The 16,055-nt window shown below is 42.1% G+C and overlaps 1 protein-coding gene across 2 annotated transcripts in view; it reads right to left on the reverse strand.

Annotated features, from left to right (window-relative positions):
• The window catches only part of GLRA2 (glycine receptor alpha 2), a 161,955-nt gene that overhangs the window by 107,345 nt on the left and 38,555 nt on the right, over positions 1-16,055 (reverse strand). For both annotated transcript variants that reach the window (XM_069945452.1, XM_069945451.1), the window contains exon 4: positions 6,131-6,354. In XM_069945452.1, the coding sequence (XP_069801553.1) occupies positions 6,131-6,354 (224 nt within the window). The remainder of the gene's footprint in view (positions 1-6,130; positions 6,355-16,055) is intronic.

The following is a 16,055-nucleotide window of genomic DNA, read 5'->3' on the forward strand; positions in this document are numbered from 1 at the left end:
TTTTATTGATATACCTCTGACATATGCAGTAGCACAGTAGAAAGATTATCACATGAATTTTTAAGCATTAAAGTGGTATTCTGCTCAAACATATTTTGATATGTTACTGCCCATGGTGAGACTAACAATTACTTCTATACTTGTTATTATCTATTCAGTCTCCTTCCCCCAGTTCTGAGCTGCTGCTTTCTGCTGAAGACACAAAAATCTGTGTTTGAGCTTTTCTCTCTGTCTCCACCTCCCTTTCGAGACAGCTGATGTAAACAAGTCCCTGGCAGGCTGTAGCTGAAACTTTGGAGCTTCTTTGTAATGCTGGGAGGGTTATTCTGAGGCCAAGTTGCTTATGAACTCACTGTGATTAACCCTTCTAGCATGATAAAGAGGCTACAATGTTGCTGATAAAGCCAGACAGGGACATGTTTACATCTTCTTTGTAATGCTGGAAGGATTAACCACAGTGAGTTTATCAGCAACTTGACCTCAGTTTAACCCTCCTAGCATTACAAAGAAGCTACAATGTTTCAGATAAAGCCTGCTAGGGACTTGTTTACATCAGCCGTCTCAGAAGGGAGGGGGAGGGGGAGAGAAAAAGCTCACACACAGATTTTTGTGTTTTCAGCAGAAAGCAGCAGCTCAGAACTGGGGAAAGGAGACTGAATAGATAATGACAAGTATGGAAGGAATTGTTAGTCTCACCATGGGCAGCGACATATCAAAAGTTATGTTTGAGTGGAATACCCCATTAAAGCCTACCTGACTTGCTGTTTTATTCCTCTGATGCTATGCAAATGATTTATTGAATGTTGTTTTTACATCTCATATGCTGGCTTTACACATGGCAGTTTATATTTTCCATCCCATTTGAGTCAACTTTTGGCTTCGGCACAAATATTATAGAATATATATATATAATTATTTGCCAGGTGACTGAGTCTTTCTTTTTCCGCATACTCTGATTAAGAGGGGAGTTTTGTAATTTGGAAATTGAGAAAGTTCAATATGTAATTTTCATTGCAGCTTAGCCTTTGGTCGCAGCCTGTATGCTTCATGCTTCAGTGCTAAGGATTAGTCTGAATAGTTTTCATGTGCTTTATGTAATACTAGACTTTGGAATCGCTTCTATTACAAGCTAAATCAATGTACAGTATGGTACTCGGGGGGGGGGGGGGGGGGGGGAATGACGAATCACTCACGATCTTCTAAATGAACTGGTGCTAAGGATTCCGAGTGATGAATGTAAATGTGCCTGTGTGTTCCTGAAGTTATGCTAAATAGTGTACGTAATTTATAGGCTTATACATTGTAATGGTGCACACTCATACACAGCTGTGTGAAATGATATGGGGCGCGTGTAGTGCAGACATGCTCTGTTACAAGATTTACTAATGAATCAGTAAACTGATGACTCAGCAGCATTACTGATACTAATGCTACGTTTACACGGAATTTCGCCTGATCGTACGATTAGCAATGTCGGAGTAAAGTTTTTTTTCCCATAACGATCAGCGTTTAGACGGTACAATATATTGTACAGAAATTCGTTCTGTGATCGCTTAAAGCCTATCTCACACATTGGTTAAATCGGCCAACAACTGTTCACACGGAACGATCTGCAAATTTTTTGCGAACGATTAACGACGATTTGAGAAATTGTTGAAAGATCAAAATGGAAGATTTCTCGCTCGACGTTTAATCGTTCGCTGCGTTTACACTACGATTATCGCCCGAATTCGATCGTTATCGTGCAAATGTATAGAACATATCACCCCTCCCCCTTCCCTGTATCCATCCCCTCCTTGGTTGAACTTGATGGACATGTGTCTTTTTTCAACCGTATTAACTATGTAACTATGTAACTATGTAAAATTCGCACGATAATTGTTCCGTGTAAACGCAGCATTAGATACCAACATTTCCATCTGCAATTAGCGGCTTATTTGTCTTCAAACGGTGACTTGGTTGGGTCCATCCTATGTTATAAAATGACACATAGTCATACTGTAATTCGTGTAAGTGAGGAATCATATGCTAGTTATAGACCACTTGTCACTTCTTTTCTGCACTGTTTCCCATCTCCCATGGAAGTCTATGGGAGCAGAATTTTCAAAAGTGACACTGAATGATTTTCTGATGCAGAAATCGGTGCGTTATCCGCCCCCAAACTAAAAACTTAATAGTTATATAAACATGCCCTTACACCTCAGATAGGGTCCTATTCCATGGAGCGATAATCGGCCGAATCGGCCCGATTCTGTCGATTATCGCTCCGTGGAATAGAGACAGTGATCAACTGACGATCTCACAAGCACCATACTTTACCTAAGCATGTTGCAGGTCTCTTCCTGTGCTTCTTCTTCCTCCCAGTCCCGTGTGCAGCAGCAGCTCCGGTGCGGCCTGTCTTAGCTGACAGACCGCCACGGCCAGTGATTGGCTGAGTGGTCTGTCATCTCAGACAGGCCGCACTGAAGCTGCTACTGCGGGCGGGAACGGGAGGAAGAAGAAGCACAGGAGAAGCCCTGCAACATGCTTAGGTAAAGTATGGTGTTTAAACAAGGGCTGCAAGGACATCGGCAACGATGTCCCTGCAGCCCTCGCTGAACGATTATCGGGCCATGAAATAGGCCCAGTAAACGAGCGCCGATCTAGCAGATTGGCGCTCGCTTACATTATTGATCGGGCCCCCATTGGCCCGTGGAATAGGACCCATAGCTGATGGGTGATCGTTCAGCCATACCCCTCAGTTCTCTGCCCAGCCCTGTCCCCTGGCCAAATTAGATTTGCTTGTTGCCACCCCCACTGGTACCCTGACAGCCTATTGTGCAGAAGGGTTGAACGGACATCGTTAGCGAAGTCTGTGCAGCCATTATGTTTAGTTTAAATTAATAAAGTTTTAACTCACCACATCCCTGGGTGTCCTCAAAGCCTTCCCCGGTGTCTGCAGCCCTGCCTTCTGCCCCAGTCTCTGCACTGATGGGCCATGGCCACTCATCGGCGGAGACAGTGCAGAGACTGGAACAGAAGGCAGAGCTGCAGACACCAGAGAAGGCCTCCGAGGACTCTCGGGAACGTGGTAAGGTGATTATTAGTATTATTTAATACTACAATCATCAGCCGTCAGCCACACATGTAGCTATTACAGGTAGCTACTAGCGATATGCGCCCGACACCTGATAATTTTAGGTCTGGATCAGCCGAGCATCATTTTATCGGCTAATCGTTCTCTCTATTACACTGAGCGATAATTGCCTGAATTGGTCTGATTCGGTCGACTATCGCTTGGTGTAACCCTTACTTGAGAGCAGAGGACCTCTTGGAAAATAAGGCCAGATATTGTATTGGTAACATGGCTAACAGCAGGACTCCAGCCTTATAGTCTTGTATGTCCCCCATGTATTTTCCTGCTGTAATAGCAGCATGGAGTGCACCTACAAATGTTTGTCATATTGTCATAAGAAGAAGATTAACATCAAACAATTATTCCCGTTTGGAAGATGATAAGATTCACATGAATGAGCATCATTCCGTGCAGCAGGTATGATGATAGAATGTATACCTGATAGAATTGTATCTGTTATTATTGTATCTGATATAATGTATATCTGTTATAATTGCATATGATATAATGTATATCCATTATAATTGTATCTGAAATAATGTATATCTGTTATTATTGTATCTGTTTTAATTGTATCTGATAGAATGTATATCCATTATATTTGTATCTGATAGAATGTATATCTGTTATAATTGTATCTGATATAATGTATATGTGTTATAATTGTATCTGTTATAATTGTATCTGACTAGAGATGAGCAAATACGATTCGATTGAGTAGGTATGAGTAGGTATGAGTAGTATGATAAATCATAGTGTCCCTGGTTTAGCCCACTAAGGGTTAACGTTATACCCAGTGTGCCAGTTGCCCAGTTAAAGGCACGTGATACCCAGTGTGTCAATCTCTGCTCTGCTGCGGCCTAGCGTTCGTACAGCATAATGCGTGATACGCGCGAATTACGTGACGCTCTACGGACGCATATTGGAATCATGTATGTAACACTGCACAAGAAATACGAAGGAAATGTGTGAACATTGCCGTTAACATTTCTAAAGCCTTCGCAAATATTTTTCATTCACAACTGCGGAGAGTGGCATTATACTGCGATTTTGGGTGCACCCAGGCATGCTCCCCCTAATGTCCCAGTGTCATTCCAGAGGTGTTGGCATCCTTTAGGGAGGTTTTATGGGTGACTTGGTGACCTCCAAGTGGTCGAATTTGGATTTCCAAGTGCCGAGATTTTTTTCACCATAGACTATAATGGGATCGAATATTCGTTCGAATAGTCGGATCTCGGTGCCTACTTAATTCGAATTCTCGAAAGTCAAATATTTCACTAATCGCTCATCTCTATATCTGACACATCTTGTAACTCACTGTTCTAAATCCCACTTGATGTAAATGTTGTGTTACCACTGGCACGCTGCTTATCGGCTTATTATTGATGTTGTTAGTCAAAGGAGTCGCTCATTCTTGACCACCTGGAATCTGCTTGTTTAACCTATTGACTTCTGACTTGTTTCATGTACCAAAATCTATACTGGTATATCATGGTGCCATTAAGATTTGAGCAGGCTCATACTGGCTTTTTTATGTGCATTTATGGTATATTCTTTCCTCTATAAAAAGAATTCATATCTTCCCGAATAGAAGGCAAACCTGTATGAATATATATAAAACGATAAAGAATTCTAGAATAGCTAAAAATAAGATCCAAATCAGAATAGATTTTTCTCCACTGTTCAATCACTCATCAGCCGCCGCACGTTCCTATACAAAGAGGGAGGTTGTGTGCAGCCTGTCAAACCATTACATGGGATAGAATGGTATCTCTTCCTTAAGTGACACTAAATGCCATTCTGCAGAGAAATTGAAGGCAGTTGGTGCCATGGTGAAATGAACTGGGTAATGCACTTGACATTTTCTCAAGTTAGAAATTTCGAAAAACTTATGCAAAACGGTGTTCACAGCCGTATTTAGGAGTGCAGCCACGAGCTGTCCAGCATTAGACACGGAACAGTGACTTAAAATGTATTACATAAACAGGAAAACAAAGGTTCAGAGGGCTTCAGAAAACTGTCTATGCACAAAGAAGGAGAATAGGAATCTAAAACAGGCAGATAGATAGATAGATAGATAGATAGATAGATAGATAGATAGATAGATAGATAGGAGATAGATTGATAGATAGATAGATAGATAGATAGATAGATAGATAGATAGATAGATAGGAGATAGATAGATAGATAGATAGGAGATAGATAGATAGATAGATAGGAGATAGATAGGAGATAGATAGATAGATAGATAGGAGATAGATAGATAGATAGATAGATAGATAGATAGATAGATAGATAGATAGATAGGAGATAGATTGATAGATAGATAGATAGATAGATAGGAGATAGATAGATAGATAGATAGGAGATAGATAGGAGATAGATAGATAGATAGATAGGAGATAGATAGATAGATAGATAGATAGGAGATAGATAGATAGATAGATAGATAGATAGGAGATAGATAGATAGATAGATAGATAGATAGATAGATAGATAGGAGATAGATAGATAGATAGATAGATAGGAGATAGATAGATAGATAGATAGATAGATAGATAGATAGGAGATAGATAGATAGATAGATAGATAGATAGATAGGAGATAGATAGATAGATAGATAGGAGATAGATAGGAGATAGATAGATAGATAGGAGATAGATAGATAGATAGATAGATAGATAGATAGATAGATAGGAGATAGATAGATAGATAGATAGATAGATAGATAGATAGATAGATAGGAGATAGATAGATAGATAGATAATAGATAGATAGATAGATAGATAGATAGATAGATAGATAGGAGATAGATAGATAGATAGATAGATAGGATATAGAGAGATAGATAGATAGATAAATAGATAGATAGGAGATAGATAGATAGATAGAGAGACAGACGGTTAGATAGATAGATAGATAGATAGATAGATAGATAGATAGGAGATACATAGATAGATAGACAGACGGTTAGATAGATAGATAGATAGATAGATAGATAGATAGATACATTACCTTATACTATATAATACATTTCCATTTTTAAAAATCCTCAGTAGCTTGTTGTCCGTCGTGACATCATGAAAGTTTGCCCCCTTTTCATTAGCAAAAAACAAATCAGGCTTCCAAATAGAATCCAACATGGAGGGATCCAAGTCCAAGGAATCATCGGGGTATTCACTATAAGAGAGTCTTGGGTCGTTCCATTGCTGTCTCAAAAAAATATTCACTCGGTAGTCCTATGAAAGTAGTAGGTTAAGAGTTAATACTGTAGCGTATCTGCGTCTGACAAACATGCTGACAACTTTGAGTATTCCCTAGCAGAGGGTCCTGCACCGTGTTACAGAGTCTGTGCAGGGGCCTCCGGAAGTGAAATACTGACAAGAAAAGTGCAAACTTTCAGATACTCTTTCAGGAATACCACTTAAAAAAATAGTATGGTCCACAAGACAAATTGTATGATCAAATGTTGTGATTTTTTTTTGTACTTTTACAGATTAATTATTGTAGTCAATACAGTATTTTAAAAGAGTGCATCAAATATGAATCACTTTTACAGGCCCCATTATTATAGGTTAAAGTACAGTAAATGTAAAAATACAGGCAAATCATATAAGCAGTACCAGTCATGATTTGATTTCTAGGTATAAGTGACATCTAGAGATGAGCAAATTGACAGTAAAACTAAGCGAGTCGCTTTGTTAGCTCGGCAGTCGGCTTATTAGCCTGCTTCCTTTGAAGTCGGTGCCTCTCAGCTTTGGGTGATGGGAAAAGCTGCATCCACTCCTGGGAAACTGGGAGAAGTTTCCCAGGACTGGATCCAGCTTTTCCCATCATCCGAAGCGGAGCACCATAGTGTTTAAAGGAAGCAGGCTAATAAGCCGACTGCTGAGCTGACAAAGTGATTCGCTTAGTTTTACTGGGATCGGTATGTATATAGTAGCGAAACACTGCAGGCTACTATGGGGCTGCTAGCTGTGCGCGCAAATTATTTTTTAGAAAATTGAACCAGTAATTTTTGGGAGAAAACTTTTTGTCTCTATCAGTACTGTTCTGTCTCCATTTAGGGGTTTTAAAAAGGCATTGGGCTTCTATGGGGACCCATCGGCACACATTGATTATGTAGCCAGCCTTCCAATGAGATCACAAAACCGATTTGAATGTGGCATGTAATGGGTTAAACTGTCAGGAATAAAGGTTTCTCCATTCCTGGCAGGTAGCACAGGAGCCCAGCTGCCACAAAAGTCCTGCACCCCATCATTTTCTATCTTCCAATAGGTGGCACTAGAGAGCAACCTTTTTTTTTTTTTTGAGAATTGTTTCAAAATCTTTTTGCCACTTTCCTCAAGGGGAATCCTTTACTCCATAAGGGTCCTATTAGGCCGGGTTTACATATGTCCGGCGGTGCGGCGGCGTTTCCCTCCGGCGCAGGAGAAAAGCGCCGGAGGGAAACGCATCTTTGAACTGATCCCATTGTTTTCAATGGGATCGTTCAAAATGTGCGGCGGTGAACTAGTGGCCGCCGCATCGCCGGACCGTCGGTGCGTTAGGACGCATCTTGCAGCGTCCTGGCGGACCGCCGCTCCGGTGATGCGGCGCCGCACCAATTCAATCGAATAGAGCGCCGGATGCCTCGCCGGGCAGGACGCATGCCGTTCGGCTCTGGCATCCGGCGTTCAGGCAAATAGTAACACAAAATAAACATATATCTCCCCCTGTGTGCTCTCCCCCTCCCCTATAGTCCCCCCTTGGTCCCCCAGTAGTATATCACCCCCCCTGTTTCTCCTCCAGTAGTATATAGCCCCCCTGTTGCCCCCCCAGTAATATTTAGCTTCCCTGTGTGCTCTCCCCCAATTAGTATACAGCATTGCTGTGCGCTCTCCCCCAATAGTATATAGCCCCCCATGTGCGCTCTCCCCCTCCCATATAGCCCCCCTGTGCGCTCTCCCCTTGTAGTATATAGCCCCCCTGTGAGCTCCCCCAATTAGTATATAGCCCCCGTGCGCTCCCCCGCAAATCCCATTGAAAATGACAGGAAAACATACTGGGGAAAAAAATGTCAACTGATGAGCGCAACTTGTGACAACTGATGACAACTGATGGAAACTGATGGTTTTTAATGAAAAGACGGATAGAAAAACTGATGACAACTGATGCATTTTTGGCATCAGTTGTGACATCAGTTGTGGTCAGTTTTTAGGCAAAAAACGCAACTGATGCCAACTTATATTTGTAAACCCAGCCTTAGAGAAGCGATTTTTAACAATTAGCGATAAATGATAGCAGACAAGATCGTTTATCGTTAACCTGAAATCGTTCACCATATTAGACAGAACGACAGTCGTCAGTTACGATTGTCACCATGACCGTTTACTCCATCTGATCCCAGCAAAAGACAGAACGATGTGCAATCACACTGAACGATTAGCAGACAATTAACAATGATTTTAGGGTCGGATCTAAATCATCGATCAACGACACACAATCAATTTTTTTGATTGTTGCCTGAAAAGGAATAAGGGGTTAGTCCTGGGGGGGATAAACAGTGGGGGTGATTGGCTGACAGGGGGGTGGAGTACCTGGGGGTGGGGGGACAGGTTATATACGGCAGCTACGCAGGGGGTCGGCAGCCATTTTTAGGTGAGCAATTGGTGAAACCTCCAACCCACCCTGCCTTCTTTTGTTAGGGGTTTTGAGAGACCGGGTAGCGAGGTGGAGTCGATAGGGTTGGTATGGTCCAGCAGCCGTGGGGGCAGTCAGGTTAAGGGCGCGGATTGTTACTTGTCATGGCAGGTGAGTGTGGCGTTGAGAGTTCTCGGGGTTGGAGACGGTGGAGTGGAAATTGGAGGTGATGGGAGGGGACCGTGGAGTGGTTCTGGACTCCCTGGGGCCATGGAGATTGTTTTTGGCTGGGCGGCAGTAGTAAATAGCCACAGGTTTAAGTGGGGTACGACCTCCATAAGAGAAGGTTACATTGGTCCTGCACTACGGGTGTTAGTCTGGTGTCTCTGGGTTAGGTGCTCGTCGGCCAGAGGCAAATCCCATGTGCGGGTAAGTTTTGGCAAGAAGCCGCTTGGGGTTTTTTGGGCTCCGAGGACCGCCCCGTCGAGTTATATGTCTGATGTATATCTAGGTTGTTTATAATGGTTTACATGTTGTTAATGCAATAAAACAGGATGGTTAAGAATAAACCACTGCTGTGACCATTAAAATCCAAAAGGTCTCTGTGTTTTTTCGGGGAGGTTATGGGAGGAAAAAGGGCCCGGGTGGGAATCAAAGGGAAGTGTTAGTGTATGGCCTTGTCAATACACCGGTGATGTATATTATTAGGTTTTATATATTGTTTAATATATTTATTTTTACAATGAGTATCACCATCATGGCGCTTGTTGTCCTGACTTCAGTGACTATCAGTCGATAAATATACATTAAGCCACTTACAACATAAACCTTTGAACATTAATATATGTCAGACTCTAATGGCCATGTTATAGCCTGGTTATGTCACAGAGCTGAGAGCGGTAACTGTCATGGTATAATAAGTCAATGTTCACTTACGTGAATTTAATACCGCTAGCTATGAATAGGCAAACAAATCACAGCTCTATCATAGACTTTTCTTCTATAGACACGAGCTGATCAACACTCTGTTCCATCTCATAATGTGTGCTAAACGGGAGGGATGTCAGATAGATTACATAGGATGGATTCCGGCCAATGTGTGTATATCGCTTCACGATTGGGAACTCAATCCCTGGAACGTTTTTGAACGATTATCGTTCATAAAATCGCTCAAACGATTGCTCGTTAACAATATTCGTTCTGTGAAATAGCTGTAAACGAGCGAACAACAACTACAAAATCGTCGTTGAGTCAACATGTCGAAAAAAAATAATTGGTCTTTCAACAATAATTTGCTAATCTTTTCTTTGAATAAAGAATCTTTCAGTCTTTCTTGAAATGTCTACCTACATTTCCCCACCTACATGCTAAGCCCGACGGACGTTTTAAACGACCATGTAACGATGTAACGACCGCAAAAAAGTCGTTACACTACAGATATCGTTCACGTTCCCACACGTATTATATGTTATCGTTCGCTTAAAAAAATCGTTAAGTGCTCGTTAACAAGCGGTCGTTGGAGCGATGAACGATAATCGTTCCGTGAAATAGGGCTATTAGGCCTCTTACATAAACATAAAATTTATACAACAGAGGTAACATACATTGTTTACATTACCCATCTTCCCCATCCTCCGCTATTTATAGGAAACACAGGAAATGGACCATTTCCTATGTATCAAGATAGGACCAAAGAGAGTGGAGAAGGCGGCCTGGTCAACTCGGGAGATCATCACAGTGTCAGCAATAGGGGCTCAAGCTATTTTACTTTTTTTTTCTTTTTACTATACTGTTTGAAAAAGGGGCAACTTTTTATACCGATTTTACTGTCATTTATTTTCATTTTACAGTGTGCCAACCTACCCTAAAGGTTATGTAACAAAGCTAAGATGATCTAATACACAGGTGTCAAACTCAGGCCCTAAAGCTGTTGTAAAACTACAATTCCCATCATGCCTGGACAGACAAAGGTTTAGCTTTGGCTGTCCAGGCATGATGGGAATTGTAGTTTCGCAACAGCTGGAGGGCTGAAGGTTCCCCATCCCTAATGTAATAGGACTTCACCAACACACACAGCAATGAGGAAGTACCAAAACGAAGATGAAAGAAAACTACAAGGATCAGGAGACGGGGGGCTGAATCTGGGACGTCACTTTAAGAAGAATAAGAATAATGTAGAATAATGTAGAAAGTGTTAGAATGCCAAGGAAAAGGGAGCATACTTAAAGGGGAACTATCAGCAGGTTAGACAAATTGAACCTGCTGATTGCCCCTTATAGCACCAAGGACGCTGAGGTAGAAGGTATATGTGCTACCTTCCTCCTCGGCTGCAGTGCCATGCTGTTAGTCTGGGTAGTCTTCACTCCAGAGCATCCTTAGGAGAACTGCCATGTCACCTGGCCTGCCGCCTCCATTGATTATTATTAGAAGGGGTGGGTGTATGACACAGCAGTGATCCTAATGGGTCTCCAGAGCAGAGTTTATCCCGACTAACAACGTGGGCCCAGTGCCAAGGAGGAAGGTAAGAGACATCAGTGTCCCCACCACTATAGGAGGCTATCAGCATGTTAGATTCAACTAAATAATTAACCACAGGACCCATTTATGTTCTTGTATTAATCAAAAAATGTCATTCAATATTTATAGACATAAAAAAATTATATTAAAAAAATCAACAGCAATATTACTAGTATCATTTCATGTTTGTCTTGTGGACCATAACACTGACATAAACATATCTTAATTTCATTGAGCTGCATCCTTCCAAAGACAGTGCCACACCTGTCCTCAAGTTGTGTCCTCAGCTCTATTCACTTCAATGGAAATGAGCTGCAATACCACAACCAAACTGAAGGTAAGAGTGGCGCTGTTTAAAAAAAAAAAAAGCAGGCATGTTTTTTTATATTTTTTTTATACAGGATAACAACAGTACATTCCAGTAGGATTGCAGAAATGTTCAAAATTACTTTTGTAAATGAAAACTATTATTTGTCCGCATTTGTATAAAAACCTGAAGAGTATCGCTGTGTTTTCATAGTGCACATACATCCTGATTATATCCCACACCACCACAGACTGTATTAGCTTCCACTCCAGCAATGCACAACAAATAACCATCATTAATGTGATATGAAGAAATTATGCATTGCAGTTTGGGGAACAATGGTGTTGCAATGAGTTGATGGGTTTCTAAATGGCCTCCATATGCCATATGGTATGTAGATCAGTGAAGAATAGATGCTGTTATCCTAGTAATGCCAAAACAATTCAATCAAATCACCGGATCCCTTTCCCATTCCTAAGCTTGGAAAGTGCAGGCTTCATTGAACTCCGATATAGAGCGAGGATTTCTCATTGTCTGAGTGTTCCAATTCATCGCCGTGTCCATATGGAATTGCTGTCTTGTTATGACTTGCTGTTTGCAAATGCAAAACATGTATTTTGCAACATTAAAATTTGCTAGAAATTGAGTTAATAGCTGTGAATTCAATGAGGGCAGTGCACGACACATATGTATTCTCCTGCTACTAGATGCATGGCTTCCCTTACTTCCCTTACACTAGTCTATGTGATACATTGTTAATTGAATTCCAGAAATTATATTCACATAATAGCCAATCAGATGGGGTAAGTGAGCTAAGATGCAAAACAGCAAGGACCGGACCTCCTCCTAGCATCTATATCTACAGTATATTTGCTATCATTCCCAGCTCTTAGGGTCTATTCACACGTTAGTATATTTTTCACTCTGCAAATTTGAGTCCACAATTTTTCATCCCTATCATTCCCAGCTCTTAGGGTCTATTCACACGTTAGTATATTTTTCACTCTGCAAATTTGAGTCCACAATTTTTCATCCCTAATCTGCAAAAATTCTGTATCCGTATCACACCTGTAGTTTTTGCTAATCCTGAAAACAGAAAAAACTGTACTTATTAACCCCTTCATGACTGAGCCCATTGATGCCCGAATGTCCGGGTCAAATTAATGCAATGAGCCATAGCGCTTTAATTTTTCCACCTACAGGGCTGTATGGGGTTTCATTTTTTGCACCTTGATCTCTAGCTTTTATTAATATCATATTGGTGTAAAAGAAAAATTTTGATCGCTTTTTATAAAAACATTTCTGATATATATTTTAAAAGTCAGCAATCTTGTTTTTTTTGTTTTTTTTCCATTTACATCGTTCACCGTGCGGGAACAGTAATGTTATATTTTAATAGATCGGACAATTCTGCACGCTACGATACATAATATCGTAGGGCCACTGAAATACATTGACCCTAAATACATTGATCCTATTTTCCACAAGAGCAGACAGAAAAGCAGACGTGTGAATAGGGCCTTATAGGACTTTCTCAAAAACCAGTCCTCAATAGGGACAGGATTTAAATTAAAAAGATTATCCAGGATTAGAAAAATATGCTGATGCTGATTATCTTTGGCTCAAACTACAGGAAAACGATGCCATGGAGAGAAGGATGGAGGATCTTATTCTGCAGTGATGCAATACCCCGGCTGATGGATTGCGATAGTCAGATAGTGACCGATGCTGGACACCGCTGCCGTCCGTGATTGGCTGAGTGGGCAATCCATCAGCCATCAGCCAGGTCAAGTATTTTTTTCCCCCGAGTCGTGATGACATTGCAACTCAGGAAGGGGTGTGGGGGAGAGGGGGAATGAGCAGGGGTCCCAGAGCTTGTGATGTCACGTTGCTGAGGCACAGGAAGAGGTAAGTAGTTTATTATGTTCCTCCCTGACCCTGCCTGCTGGCAAATTATAATTTTCTCCAGACTTCTCTGTTAAGCTAGCCACACTCCACCCAAAGCTGTGTAGGTATAGTGGGAATTGTAGTTTTTTAACAGCTGGCCTAAGGCTAGGCTAACCCCGATCAGTTGTGGCTCCTTTTAAGCTTGTCTCTTCACTGTGGTGCTCCAGCCTAGCCAACTATAAAAGGAGCAGCACTGGGGCTGCACTGTATCTCCCTGTAGGACTAGATGGAACCCACCTGTTCAGTGAAGCTATGGGAAGGGGACGCACCACCACACCAGATCTGTATCCAGGGGCGTGACTACTGCCATAGCAGCCATCAGGGGGCCCGGTGGCCCACTCCTGCAATACACTGGACCCCCAAGCTGTCATCATTTGTAGCACTTGGTGGCTGAGTGAGGCTTTGGGGTGCTGTAAATGTCCCTTTAACTGCAAGCGCTCCTGACAAACCCAATGAAATGTTTGCAATGGGGCCCAGCCATTTCTTGTTACGCCCCTGTCTGCATCTGCTTCATTCTCACAATTAGTGAGGATCCATGAATGTCCATCCATACTTTCTCCATAGGCTGGAAAACGTATGGCACAAGACCTATGGACCAGCATTTGGTATATTTGTCATCTGGTGTAGATTCGCTGAATCACAAAATCCCACATGCAGCGTTTTCTGATCCGGCGTCAGCAGGCCGGATGGCAATTGTGCCAGATGCCTGATGGGAACAAGACCTTTACGACTCATTCTAATGGCTGGTGTTGATCAATCGATTATATGGTCTTTTTCATCTTCCATTTAGCCCCGCATGGCAGTTTCTATCAGAAGGAAAAAGATTCAGGCCAACTAATAGGACAACTTCTGCTATGGTTACTTGGCCACCAAACCCCAAGTAACATTTAGGTGATTAATATCTTAGCAGTAACACTGATTCTAAGTCTTAGTTCTTTGTTAGATCTGCTGATTTTCTTCATTGACCCTCATTTTCTTGTTATTAACATGTCTATGTAACTAATCATGTATAATGCTATTTAATCTAATCTGAAATGTTATTGAGGATCAGCCATAATGATATGACTGCTGAGAACCTGGGGTATAACTGGGCAAGGGAGGGTCTCACCGCAAGTAATAAACATGGCTTTTCTACTTTTCTAATGGCCCTTCTACACGGGTCGATTATTGGTAATGAGCGCTCCTATTACTGCTCATTCAGCTGGAAATCAGCCAGCGATCAGCCCATACACTACAAATGTTCAAAGTGATTTTCATTGGTGACATGAGAGATGTCTAGGCGGCATTCCGGTTCTATCTAGATGTGTGCCACCGTGCCAGTGATGCTTTGTCTCAGGTAATTCACCAATGTTGTGCTGGTCTCCAACATTGCCAGAGCTTAGGGCCTTACTACACCGCCTGATATTGAGGAGGAAGTGTGTGCTATTACACAACAGTTGAGCTCAGGGAGGGGCTGCTCGGACGATCCTTAGATCATTCGGTTGGCCCACTGAAGAGAGTGGCAGTCTGCTGCCACCACTCCTTTTAAATGTGTCTTCACGTGTCAGATCTGCTTAGCCAGTCAGCGGCCGAGGCAGGACCCCACTAAAGCCGCTGACTGTCTGAGCGAACATGACACGTCACCACCTGGGTCCCCACTCAGACCAGGAAGCAGCTGGGGACCTGGGGGGCCAGATCCATGGTATATGGCATCAGCACAGGAGCCAGGGAGGTGAGAGCATGTTATTTCTTTTATCATCCCTCTACCCGGCTCTTGTGAAAAAAGAAGTCTGCCCAGACTTCTCCTTTAAAGCCCATTGCTATGATTGTAAACAGAGGGGAAAGGCTTTTTCTTCACAGCAATATCTTTAAAAGGAATCTGTCAGGACCCAGGCCCTACCTGAGGTGCTGACAGTGTGCTGTAGTTGGCAGGCCCCTAGTGAGCATGGTACCTTTTGGTAATGTGTCAGTGCAGTGAATTATGCATAATCTCAATCTCCTAATGTAATGAAGAGTCAAAGAGGAGTTGTGACTCAGTGTCTGTGCCTCATTCTGGCACACCTCACCACTCCTTTCTCCTCTCTCTTTTTCATAAATAATCTCTGCTGTTCGGCCTCCTGCTTGCTTAGCTGTCAGCCAGTGTCTCTGATTGCAGATCAGTCTTCTGTAGGCAGTTTATGTCTGAAAGAAACACTCAGCTGTGTCTGAATCTCTGAGCTCAAATGTGTTGGAGCTGTGGTCTAGGGGTAACTCACCTGTCAAGAGATTTGCAGTTTATTCTTTGGTTCAAATCCCTGTTGAAATTGAGTGGATAGCCACCATTTAGCGGCAAATAATTGCTGTTATTTTAAAACAATGGCCGTTGTTTTGAAATCATGGCCTCTATATGCTGATATATGCTATGACGGCCGATATATGCTATGGCCTCTATATGCCGATATATGCTATGCCGATATATGCTATGCCACTCCTGGTTTTGGTTGCAAAATACTGCTGACCAATATACTGAGCAAAAATACTGACTGCAAACATAGCCTTAAAAAAGATACAATAATGAGAAGAAAAAAG

Source organism: Dendropsophus ebraccatus, chromosome 11 (genome assembly GCF_027789765.1).
Source record: "Dendropsophus ebraccatus isolate aDenEbr1 chromosome 11, aDenEbr1.pat, whole genome shotgun sequence".
Lineage (NCBI taxonomy): Eukaryota > Metazoa > Chordata > Amphibia > Anura > Hylidae > Dendropsophus > Dendropsophus ebraccatus.